This window comes from Convolutriloba macropyga, chromosome 4 (assembly GCF_964194025.1).
Source record: "Convolutriloba macropyga chromosome 4, txConMacr16.3, whole genome shotgun sequence".
Lineage (NCBI taxonomy): Eukaryota > Metazoa > Xenacoelomorpha > Acoela > Convolutidae > Convolutriloba > Convolutriloba macropyga.
In genome coordinates, this window is record NC_134471.1 from 12,303,170 (window position 1) to 12,316,265 (window position 13,096).

Here is a 13,096-nt window from a genome sequence, read left to right on the forward strand (position 1 = left end):
AAAACAAACTAATTTTCCATAAGGGAATATTTGAAATTGATTATAAGTTTGTATTAGTTGCTTTGTCCAATATCAAAGTTTAAATCACAACTGGTGCGCAATGTCTATATGGAATAAAACTCTAATGTGGAAACTGCTCAACTACATATAATAATAATTATATGAACAAATTGGAAGTACACAGATTGATTTTGCACTTTTTGGTCGCATAAAACTTTATCATTGGAATTTAACGCCATATTGCTCATATATTTAAATTAAACATTTAGTTTTGTTCACATTTCCATTATTCGTGTGATTGTATGGAACGTTGATTTCCACGGTGAAATGTTATGTCAGTGTGAAATTTTGATAAACCAAATTGCAAAAAAAAATACAAAAAACACGATTAATATAGACAAATTGCTTAGACTTGGGTCAAATGTTTTTAAATTTGGGTAAAGTCTTTTGAAAGTGAAATGTAAACATTTTACTATTTTCACTATTTTCTAACTTGTAGTGATATGTAATTGCATTCGACAGTTTTTCTGGAGTGATTAAATTGGTTTTACTTAGACTCTGATAAAATTGAGCAGTTTTCATATCACGGCAGCGCTAACGCAATCTGCATTCTTTTTTGGTATACTAAAGCTTTTTTACTGCTAAAAATTACCCCAGAAATTCTCAAGGCGATTATTCTACTTTTAGTTATTTTATTAATTAATAAAATCATCGAGTTATGCACACAGTTAAATTTAAATTAGTTGTGGCAATTTCCTAAAATATTTTGTCTATTGAGCGCAATCTTTGTTCTGACGTCACTATTGTCGTGCCGACACTTCGTCACCGCATGAAATAAAAAAGAATTTAAAAAAATGTCGCAAGAACTTTTCTCAGACGAAGAGACCAAAATCTTGGCCAATTCTATCGCCAGTTCAGCTCATCGATACAGTGCACTGGACTCAACAGAAGATCTATCCGAAAAAACAACCCGTGACGTCACAAATGTCCAGGAGTTTCAAGTTAGTCACGAAAAGGATAATAATGATGGGTCCCAACTGGAAACGAACCACATTCCAAGGTTCGAAAAGTACTGCAAAACGTTCGCACTCAGCTGTCTCATGTTCGGAATGGTAAGATTTTGAGAACTTCCTCAATTAGTTCAAACCCGGACCGAACTACAAGTCGGATCTTTTCCATTTGTGCCCCCTCCCCAGCTTAGTGGGTGCATATTATTTGCACCCCTCAGACGCACGTGCCATGTTTTCACATAATAATTCACCATGTTATGGCACGTGTTCTGTTACTGGGGGCGCATAACGTATTGGGAGGCAGAAACGGAAAAGATCTTCCAAGTCTATATCAGTACTAATCAAGTCTAAATACAAGTCTTATATCGTTTTTCAGTACTCGGCAAGTCTTATTACAAGTCTTACAGTTCTGACAAGTCTTGGCCAAGACTCGTATAACACTTGCAAGTTGATTCCCATGTCAAACAAAAACTTTTCAAAAAAATGTGACTGAAAAATTTGAATCGAAAAAAAATATATTGTCACGTGCCACGTTTTCAGGATTAATTTTAAGCCACTTTCCAGGCGTGCTGTAAAATGATACCGGGGCATACCAAAGGGTAAATTACCAACCTGGGAGAGTCCGTGGGTCCAAAAAGCGCCAATTTCAGGTCATTCTGGGCCGTTTTCAGCATTTTCAGTCCAATTTTGACAAAGATGGACTTAAATTGAAGAATATTTCAGATCTTGTGAGTTAGTCTGGAGTTTCTAATCAGAGGAAAATTGTATAGAAAACCACTCTAATTGTACCCATGCTGTCCCGGGTTCTTGTTGACTTTTTGGACGATTTCCCGGCTATTTTGGACAATTTTCTGGCTATTTCTGGACAATTTCCCCGGCTATTTTTGACGATTTCACGGTCAAGTTCTCTCAATTTTTTGACTAATTTAGGCGTTTTCTGAACCTATTTTCAACTTTTGGATTTTGGATATAGAGTTGCCAGGTCTTAGCCAAGACTTGGATTTAGACTCGCCAAGTCTTAGGTGGAAACTGCCAAGTGTAAAAAGTGACATGATCATAGCTCTGAAACAGTAATAAATTGAGACTTGGAATTAGACTTGCCCAGTACTGAAATTGACGTGGCGTTGGGGCCGGGAACTCAACTTCGCAATAATTTTATTCAATGCCTAAACGGCTTAAGAACAATACTATTTTTTCAGGTTTGTTGAGCTTCTGAAATGTCATCTTGCAATATTTGCTAAAAACTCTTTTTTTAGTAAAAACGACGTCAATATTTAAAAATTTTTTAGTTTTGTTTGTATTTTAAAACTGTCAGTTCAAAATTTCTCATAATCATCCTGCGCAATTCAAACTCAGGTTTCAGCCAACAGTGGAATATTTGTTCCTCTAAAAACTGTTTTCACGGTTATATTTCCGAGTAATTTTTCTAAACGTGCTTGAGGCTCCGGCTCCTGGCCTGCCCTCTATAAAAACCTTTGGAAAAGATTTTCATTTTCTGTCATTAGGATGTGCCTCTCAAGCCCTAATATCCTGTTATTTGCTGTAGACTCGCATAAATAGGCAAAGTTGTTAGGAAAAAAAAGAAACTGATGAAGGGTTTTCCTATTTTTCATCAACATATTAGAGATTCTGGAAATCAGAATAAAAATGCTAAAATGCGCTGCTTTATCAAAATATTATCTAATAAAAAGTGAATCAAAATTTTTTAGAGAAATCTGTGCGACAAAACTTTTCTGAGATTTGCAAAAGTAATTAATAAAAAATGTAATTAGAAAATTAAAAATTGATTTAAAAAATGGAGTCAAATGTATCAATATTTTTCTAACTTCTACTAAATTTTTTACAGGGCACAATGCATGCAATAATAGGACCGACACTGCTTGACTTGGCTTATGGTCTGTCAGTGACTCTATCACAAGTATCTCTCGTGTTTGTGGGACAAGCAACTGGATTCATTATCGGAGTCATCATTGGAGGTGAGGCTATATCTGCAAACTTATATCCATTTTCGGGCTGCTTACAATACAGGTTTTAACCCAATTACTCCGGTCAATTTTTTTTAGCTTTATATCTTTTTAATTGTTCCACTTTTTTAACCAATTTTTTTCGACAGACAACTCCAGCCATGATACTACTGTCAAAGTTGTAGCGTGCAACCATATAGCTCGTAATTGTGATTGTAAATGCATTTTACGAACCGTAGACACTTGCAAATTTTGTATCCGCATGTATACAACGTCTCTCCTATGATAACGAAGCAATGTTCGGATTGAAGTTTTACATGAACTTTGTGAACAAAATCTTCTGACAAGAATTATTAGCAAAGGAAAAAAGGCGAAAGAAGTAAATCTATACCTTTCATCGGATTCAATTATTGCAATAGACGTATTAGCTTCTCTACTCTGACTATATATAACAACTATTCTCATTATCCTCATAAAAAGTTCAAACATTTTTAGGATATATTCTACCTTCCCCCGTTTAGTGCACTAAACGGGGGAAGGTAGAATATATCCTAAAAATGGCTATATAAAATTTAACCCCCCCCCCCCTCGCAGGTTTTATTTTTTCATAGTAACTTGTTATATGAGCTCGCATAATTTGTAATTGGGGCTCAAAAACACTGGAGGCGAGCTTTGATCATCATTTTCACAGTTTTCATTGACATGTTAACAAATCCGGATCAGATCTAGTTAACAAAAAATGCAATCAAGGATCATACATGTATTACGTCAGGAATTGATCAAGATTTCGCTATCTTTTTCAGGTGTGACGTGTGATTACGTGGATCACTGGCTGCTACTCCTGGTGGTGTTGATAGGTGCTGCCTCCCTCACCATGGCCGTACCCTTCTGGCCCACTCTGGCCACTCTAGTCATTGCTTCCCTCTTCAGGGGAGCCTGCATGCGGGCACTAGAGTTGGGTGCGTAACTTATATATAGTTCAATTTGATCATCAATTGTAAATTTTCCGAGCAATAATTTTAGTGAACGTTTCAGCTGTTATTTTTATAAACTCTTAATTGCTGAATGTTTCAGTTGTGAACATAGCCCTGTTAGACTTGTGGGGAAAGGAGAGCAGTTCACCAATGCAGCAATTGCACTTCACTGTGGCTGTGGGCTGTGGAGTTGTACCCCTGCTTGTGAAACCATTTGCGGGCAAAGAAAGTAAATAAATACTTATAAACTAGAGTAGAACTGTCCGGCCGTCACCCCCCTCCCCTTGTACCTAGAAGAGATTTGCCCCTTCTCAACTAAAAGATACTTTAGTTACCAAATAGGCGTCTGGCAGAAAGATGTATAAGTGATAGGTTTTAGTGACCCCGCGCTCTTATTTGCCCGAGTTTGCGGTTTCGTATCACCATAACAGAGAATTCACATCAGATTGAAGTGTGCAATGGTTTTAATACTTTGTTTTGTGTACTGCAAACGATGTCGACCTGGGAAAAATCCAAATTTCTCTTCTAGGATATTGTACTTACGATAAAACGCTCTAAGAAATGTTCAAATGGACCGTTTTATGGCTACAAATTTTCCCTCAAAATTATTAAGTTCAGCTTCCCATAAAAAAGTTGTTATCGATAACAGTTAACATATTATGGGGAGACTTTGCTATCATAGCAAGATCATTAAACGGAAGTTTTTGGACTTTTAGGGATTTTATATGTTTGGTTTTACGATAAGTAAGTTTGGTAAGCCTGGGTAACCATGGACATGGCTGTAAAAATAATATAAATACCATTTATCTGCTCAGCATGCACTTCAGCTTCCACCAATGAACCGAGAGAAACCAGGATATATAAGAGTTTTCACAAATAAGTTCCCCACATGAAAAGATTATAATCTTTTCACGAGTGAAACTAATTTTTGAAAACTCTTAATCATAAAACAAGCCATAAATGGCAACTTACGAATCATAGCATGATCATAGAACAAAAACAATTCATGACTTTTATGGGCCATAGATGGTTCGTTTTATGTTAAGTAAGTTCCCATATATGGTCCATTTTATGGTAAGTAAGTTACCATATATGGTTCGTTTTTATGGTAAGTAAGTTTGGTCATTCCAGATAAAGACAAAGACTTTCCAAAACAGGGTGTAAAAAACGGCTAGGGAGATTTTATTAAATAGTTAACCATTCATTGAATTGGCGCCTTTTCATTTTTGTATTTTTTATTTGTTCCAAAACATTTCAATGACATCACAACTTAAACAACTTAAACATTGTAAAGACCGGTTGGTGAACAAAAACTATTATTGTACCAAATTTCATTAGGATTTATTAAAGATATGCGGAAAACTTTAAAAGAAAAATTGGTTATTTAAAATAATGCAGACGTTGGAAAAGGGGTACAGACGAGCTTACTCTTTCAGTTGACTGTGGCAAAACTTCAAATTCAGTTGGAGAAAATAAGTTACATTCAAAATTAGGAAACCGGTGACAAATAAAGTTTTTGTACGCTTTTTTTAAAAAAAAAAATTAGGTCACTTAGCCCACAAAGGTGGTTATTTTTTTCTTCAAGAAGTTTGCGACCAAATCACCTTTTGCGTGTAATAATCGGAGGACAACGCTTAGAGGAGTTCAAAAATGTTATAATGCCTTTCTATATTTCAGTTCACAGAAGCAAGAGGTCCCCTACAAATACCCGCCAAATAACCCGAGTAACAACTAACCCTCTTGGCAGTTTGAACAACCTGTCAGCTAGTGTGTCGCAAAGTGTTATTCCAGGTTCTTCTGAGATCAAAAAATCAATAAGGAACAGTTTCCTTTCGTTTTTTCCTGAGTGAAGTAAGAATTAGGATTAACTATCTATAGATTGCTGCCAATGTTTTTCAACTCGGAAACGGGGTTAGAAAACTTATGCCAGCCCAATTTTTTGTTAAGCCTAGTTTGGTTATCTTTAACGGAGAGATAAATCTGGTGCCAGTGATGCATTAGATTGATCGCTGGAGAGACATTTTCAGTTTTTTAGTTTCCCGAGGAAATGAGAAGACTCATAATTTCTCATAATTTCACATAATTTCTCATAATTTCACATAATTTCTCATAATTTCACATAATTTCTCATAATTTTCTCATAATTTTCTCATAATTTTCTCATAATTTTCTCATAATTTCTCATAAAATTTCTCATAATTTCCCCTTTTCTTGCCTTTTCAATGGCTTTAAATTTGTTCCAACTTAAGCTCGCTTGAACTTGCCAAAAATTTATGTTCAATTGGTTACTCTACCATCCTTTTTCTACAGATTTTAAAGATAATCATCTTTAGCTATTCATTAGGGTTTGATAAAAGTCAAAATTTCTGAATTGCGCAAAAAGGAAATTTCTGCGCAAAATACTTTTGAATTTGTAACTAAATACGTTCTCTATGGTTTTCGAATATCAATAGCATTTAATTTACCGATAAACAACTTTAGCAGTAATTCTTAAACTTAAAAAAAAATTAAGTTCGGTGATGAAAAAAATGAAAAAAGCCCGTGTTTTTCATAACTGTTCTAAAGTCTTAAACTGTTTCTCTTTTATTTGATTTTTTTTGTTTTGCAGAACATCTCAATGTAAAAGAGTGGTTATCAGTTGATTCTCATCCAGTAACTAGCTGTCTGTTTGAAATGCTTTGGTGAGCTGCGATCTCAATAAGCTGCAAAAATTCACAAATTCATTTGCTGTTCAGTATATCCGGGTCGAGTTCGAATCGTTAACTTGTGGGAACTTGCAAGTTTCTCGCAAAAGATGGTGAACTTGTAAGAATTTGCAAGTCGAATGGTTAACTTGTGAGAACTTGAAAATCGAATAGTAAACTTGCAGGAACTTTTATGTCGAATGGCCAGTTTGTAAGTTTCTTGCACGTTCGTTCCGGTATAGCTCGACTCTTATCGGTTAATTTAATTTAACACACAAAGTTTTTATTTCTCAGTTTTATGAACTCAAGAGCACCTTTTGCACTTCAATTTATGAACAATAGATACTATTTGGCTTCCTCGCGGTTGCTTTGTTAAAAGTCTTCCTAAAATTTAAACACTTTTTGACTTTGATTGAAGTTTCAAATTCATATGTCATCATTTTCACAAAACAATTTTGTGACCCTTCATTTTTTTAACATTTTTTTTATAATTTCAACTCACACTTTTCCCGATTCTCTGTTTTTGAAGTTTCTATTTACCATCATATCTTGCAATGTTTTATTGGCTTTTACTACAGTTTACGCAAAAATTTTATCTGGTAACAACTTAAATTCAAAGAACTCATTTAAAAAGTTATGTATGTTTAACTTGTAGGAACCGTGATAGTTAAACGGCTAAATTTCAATAGCCTTTTAACTCGAATGGTTAACTTTTAAGAGTCTTGTAAGTCGAATGATTAACTTGTAAGAACTTGGAAGTTTTCTGGAAGAAAAATTTGCAGGGCGTTGAATAACATTTTAAGTTTCTGCCAGAAACTTGCAAGTTCTTACAAGTTAACCTTTCGGCCTCGACCCGGGTAACTTAAAAACGACAAATATCCATTATTTACAGATTGTTTTGAATAATGGATTTGAAAGTGAAAAAGAAAAACTTTTGAACGTTGCAAGAAAGCGGATTTACAGTTCATTTTATTCTCGATGCAATAATTGTTTGCATTAGAAAATCAGAAATTTCAAAAAAAAAATGTCCGAAACAATTGATTGATTTGCCTCTTGATTAATTTTACGACTAGAAAAAAAATAAGTTTGAAACCGTTGTTAGTCGTGACCCACTGGACAAAATAGAAGAACAAAAAGGCTAAGTAACGTGCGTAGGCATAGAAAGTTTCATCCCCGCTCATCCACATTTTTCATTTAATCGGCTATCAAATGAAGATATAGAAAACTTTCAAAAACATACACATCAATAAACCACTAATGGAATAAAAACTGCCACGTCATAGGACCGACAAAACTTGTTGTTAATAGGACTACTAGAAAAGACAATTAAAAAATCAAACAATAAACATTAATTATTACCAAAACTCGATGTCTAAATTAAAATAAATCATAACAAAATCAAAACCGCATCAGATAAAACATAAATAAAAACAAAATAGTCTATACTTCATCATAAAAGATATCAGAACTGACCTCAATCGACTGGGTAACAGGCCAAAAAAGAGCAAAAAGGTGTGAACTTCAAAAATAGGTTTCTATTTTGAAAAGCAACTAATTTTAAAGTGACTATTAATATTAGATATTAACAGAAACCACTAAAAGGTTCATTTATATTTCCATAGGAAGCAATTGAGATCTGTCATTAACCAGTGTAGGTCATAAGACTACAACAAGAAGGACAAATACCGGCAAAACTAAAACTTCATTTCAACTTTGCGCGAAATTAGCAGTGAAGCCGTTACAAGCAATATTGTCACTAAGAGCATTAAAAATGTTCAATTGCACATTATTTTAAAGCTAATGGGACCTACTATTAATGTTATAACTTAGGAAGCAACCAAAAATCTTTTAAAATGTAAAAATTTACAAAAATCTGATTTTATAAAACCTCGTAGTATCAGTACTAATAAAGCTGAGAAAAAAAAGGGTAAAAGAGGTATAACGATTAAACTAGAGCCCACTGGAAACGGGTTGTGACCAGTCTTTACAGAGACTAAGCTACAAATTGTCTGAAAATAAAACTTTATACGTCAAAGCTCAAAAATCCAAAAATGTTTTTGAAAAGAATTGTTTTCAAAAGTCATTACAGACATAAAATTTCAACAAAAAGAGATCGATTAACAATCAACACCTCAAGAAGCCAATTGGATCTCGTGTGAATGAGACTAAGACACGAGACTACAAAAGACAAAAAAGCAAGAAGCCAGAACTTCACAAACAAATTTACGACACCACAGTGTTCAAGGCGCTATATTTAAGACACTAAGATGTTATCTTCAAGATCTTTAAATCATCACTAATTTTCTTCTCAACAACAACGGCTCTTCCTTAGAAAAAAGATTACGGAGAAATGACTGAATAAACCCTAAAATTAAACAGTTTCTTAAAGAAATTTTATAAAAAAAATGGTCGAAGCCATCAGTCAAAAAATACAAAAAAAGGGAAAAAATATTTGAATGAACAAAACTATATGAGACAAAATTTAACAAAAATATATTCACGGTCATAAGAGACATTAGATAACAACTGAAAGCAATGTCTAGGTTACCTATACCTCAAAAAGACCGAGTGGATCTTTGATTGGGGAGACTAAGTAATTAGTTTACAAAAAGTAATACATATTAAAACAAAACATAAGGAGTCCAAAAAATTTTACAAAAAAATTAGTCAGAGCCAAAAAAAAACCATTAGTTTATCTCTGAAATTATAATATACGTTTGTTGGGCCTCATTTTTTGTCATTATTACTTGTCAATAAATAAGCCCTGATTTGAAAAGTTTGTCAGTAATTTACATAAAATCTTTTATTTTGAAAAAAAAGGAGCGCCTAATTAAAAAGCCGCGTTTTTTACCGTAAGTGTTCAAGGTGAGATCAAGATCAGCCCTGATATTTTTAGTACAAAATTGACTAAAATCTTTTAGTGTTTCAAAAAAAATATTGCATTTTTTTTAAATATCGAGTTTAAATTTGTAAAAAAACTGGCAAAATAATAACTGCATAAGACTCTCAAGTCCAGTTGGAATACAGTTAGTTCTCCTTTTAAGCTTACAAAGTCCGAGATTAGAGAAACTTGGCTTAAATTCTACCCAAAAAATTGAATCCAACAATTCAGTAACCCTCCTCTATCTTTAAAGATGAAATTAATCCCTCTACCGTTATTAAATTTAACATATTTCAGCAAAAATGACAAAAATTTGATCAAAAATACCGAAAATGTGAAATAACAACCGAATATCGTCTCCTATGCACAAAATTTAAAACTCGATAACTCCCTGAAAAAGGCAAAAACAAAAAAAAAATAATTCCATTTTCTACGGTGGACGGGCTTTCTAATGCTCTCACTCACAACTCTCTACCATGATTATATCGGTCTGCCAAAATTGACTGAACAAAGAAAAACCCTTTTTAAATATATCGTTCCTCCCCCCACTATAGTGAGTCGGTACAATTATCATTTCAACCCTAAGGTCTTCAAATCTATCTACGAAATGATAATCAGCAATTGTTTATTTTTCACCAAATTCTTTTTGATTTTCTGTGCTAAAAAGCAATTTGTATACACATGGCCGCTTGATATCAAGTCAATATAGATCATTTGTTTCATAACCAATATCTGTAGCTGTTGTTTTAATTTTTTTTAAAATAAATTTAAAAAATTTATAGTTTCAAATGAGAAATTTGCAATCTCAAAAACTTTTTATGGAATCAAAATTAAATTGTTTCATTTTGCTGTCAAAACGGAAATCCCTGCATCAATCACTATAACAAATAAATAAAAGTTGATTGGCATAATTTCAGAACACCGTACGCCGCTTTTTCTAGTTTGACGTCGATGAAATTGTTTGACACACGCGGTCTTTAAATACGTGACATACAGTCAATTTTAAATAAAGTTGTAGTAACTTTTTTTCCTGACCAATCTGATTTGACCGCAATCACCGCATTTCTTACGAAAATTCACCGCATTCACCGCATTTCTTACGAAAACTCACCGCATTCACCGCATTTCTTACGAAAATTTACCCAAAAACCTCGACCCGGGCCTATATGAGTTCTAATTTTTAAAAATTCTAACTGTTCGTTTCTCTGTTATATCGAGAATCCGCTAACTAATTAATCTCTTTTCTTAAAAAAAATTCTATAGCTAGATATTTGAACATGCAGCTTCGACGCTAAAGCTGAAAAAACAGCCTAGGCTTGGTTGAAGCTTTATGCGGAAAAGCATATTATCAATCCTCGTTATTTATTATAATGCAATATTAATTTCTACTAACTCGAATAGTCCAAACACGGATTAGTAAAACAAATATAATCGACGAATGTCATGGGAACAATTCTACACCAATCAAAAACTATGTTTTTAATTTGTATGGGGGTGGCAACCTAAATTTCAATTTTAAAATTTTGGATTTTTTGTGGCCGACTTTTTTTTGGGATCTAGACACTGACTGTTTTTGACTTTTGGCAGTTCAATTAGAAATGAAAAAAAAATGATTTTTACCTGTGTTTGAGATGTCACATACATTGAACCTTTTACAGAATACGAAAGAAATGGCAATCGAATCCAGCGTGACAACAATTGTGTACGCTAAATAAAGTTAAGGTATTTATACCTTAACGGAGTTAAGGTAAACCGTTGATAAGATAAAGTTTACCTTAACTTTACCTTAACTTGAGTTAAAGTCCATTTATTAACTTCAAGCCAGCTAAAGATTTTTATAGGCTAGTTTGGGTAAATCACGGTACTTGGGAAATAAGCTAGGGTACTATTCAACTATGTTTTACTATGATCCTGGTAATTTGACTTGTGACTGAAAAATCCTGAATTCTTGATAGGAAACGGTTCCAATATCTTCCAGATTAAACACCCTGGATGACGAAGCCGCCCACATTGACCTGGAACATTCGAGTATCGAGTGGGTCTACATCATAGTGGGGATCATCAATCTAGCAATTGCACTTTATCTCCTCCTCATTTACTGCTGCTTCCCTCAAAGGAAAAAAGAGACAGAGAGATACTGCAGTTATTAGATAATAGTTGCGTATAGGTTGCGATACAATAATGTTGCGTGACACGGGAGATTTTGATGGTTTTTTTTGCAAATCAGGGTCGATGTGTCAACGCTAAAAATCTCTAAGAAATGTAAGATTTGCAGAGGAAGAGAAAGTTGTTGACACTGATGAGGTGAGCTTCGAACCCGGGTACAGCAGTTCATTTTCGTAAGAATTCCGGTGAATATGCTTTAAAATTTTTTAAAATTCATTACTAAAAACCGCAAACCATCTCTAACAAGGGTCCATTGCTACTAACAGCAAATCTTACAAAAACTCAAAACTCTGCGATCTTTTTCTGCGGCGTTATTCTTACAGTATCATATATCAGCTATTTAGTTCATAATCTATGACTACAACTTTTCTTAGATGTCAGAATAGGAAGCAATTTTAATAACTTTTTGAATAACGAGGTCAACCCGTGAGGGCCCTTACGATGACGCACAAGTTTTCCAAGTTTCCCCTATACGCCCAAAAAATTATGCTTAATTTTCAAAGTCTTCTCTGGGGAACTGGAAAAAATATTTTCGTGAAAATCAATACATATTTCAATACTTAAAATAACAACTTTCTCTGTCTCAGGAAATCTAAGTCACAAAATGACTCGTCACTATCGGAGGAACTGTCGCATGAGGAAAAGATCCGAGAGTACAATTTCCGAATCCGCTTCATACCAATTGGAGTCGTTCTGTTGGCACTCTACTTCGGTGTCCTACTGGCTTACGACGGCTATCTGGTCACATTTGCAGTTATATCCGACCTTAAAATGAATGTTCATGAAGCGACTACTTTATCAGCCACTTTCTGGCTCACATTTGCATTTGGACGATTTCTGGCAATTTTTTACTCCATGTATCTTTCAGATTACGTTATAATGCATCTTGATGTCTTTTTCCTTGTTTTATCCTCAATTCCATTGTCGACTTCAATTGTTTCAAATGTTTATGCGTTTTATTTTTGTTCCATGATTTTTGCACTTAGTTTTGCCTCGCTCGGACCAGCCGCCCTATCCTACACGAGTCGATATCTTACCATAAATGGAAGGATTGGTGCAATTTACATGGTTGGTGGGTCTTGTGGTGAAATAGTTTTGCCCTTTATTATAGCTTATATGATGGACAATTTCGACCCTATGTGGTTAATGTATATCGTGACATTTTGTACTATTTGTCTGTACCCTTTGGCGTCTTATAAGTTTTACCTGGCGGGCAAACACGGAGAGAAGAAAGATTGAAATTTTGTCTTATAGAAATTGAGAGGTTAAAAAGTTTTAATAACTTTCTGCTCAGATAATATTTTAAAACTGTATGAAGACGAATTACAATTTGATTGCGATAGAATAAAGATTTTATAGACTAATTAAAATTTGATTATTCCATAAAAGTTTTCTTTGTGTAGCGTGCTAGTCAAGT

General features: G+C 34.0%; 1 protein-coding gene across 1 annotated transcript; it reads left to right on the forward strand.

Moving 5' to 3' along the window:
• Window positions 1-310: 310 nt before the first annotated feature.
• Window positions 311-12,584, forward strand: LOC142338259 (sodium-dependent glucose transporter 1-like). The gene is made up of 6 exons (XM_075387931.1): window positions 311-1,112; window positions 2,857-2,986; window positions 3,778-3,933; window positions 4,049-4,177; window positions 5,626-5,739; window positions 12,267-12,584. Exons 1-6 carry the CDS (start codon window positions 855-857, stop codon window positions 12,452-12,454), a joined length of 975 nt encoding a protein of 324 aa, XP_075244046.1. The 5' UTR covers window positions 311-854; the 3' UTR covers window positions 12,455-12,584.
• The last annotated feature ends 512 nt before the right edge of the window (window positions 12,585-13,096 follow it).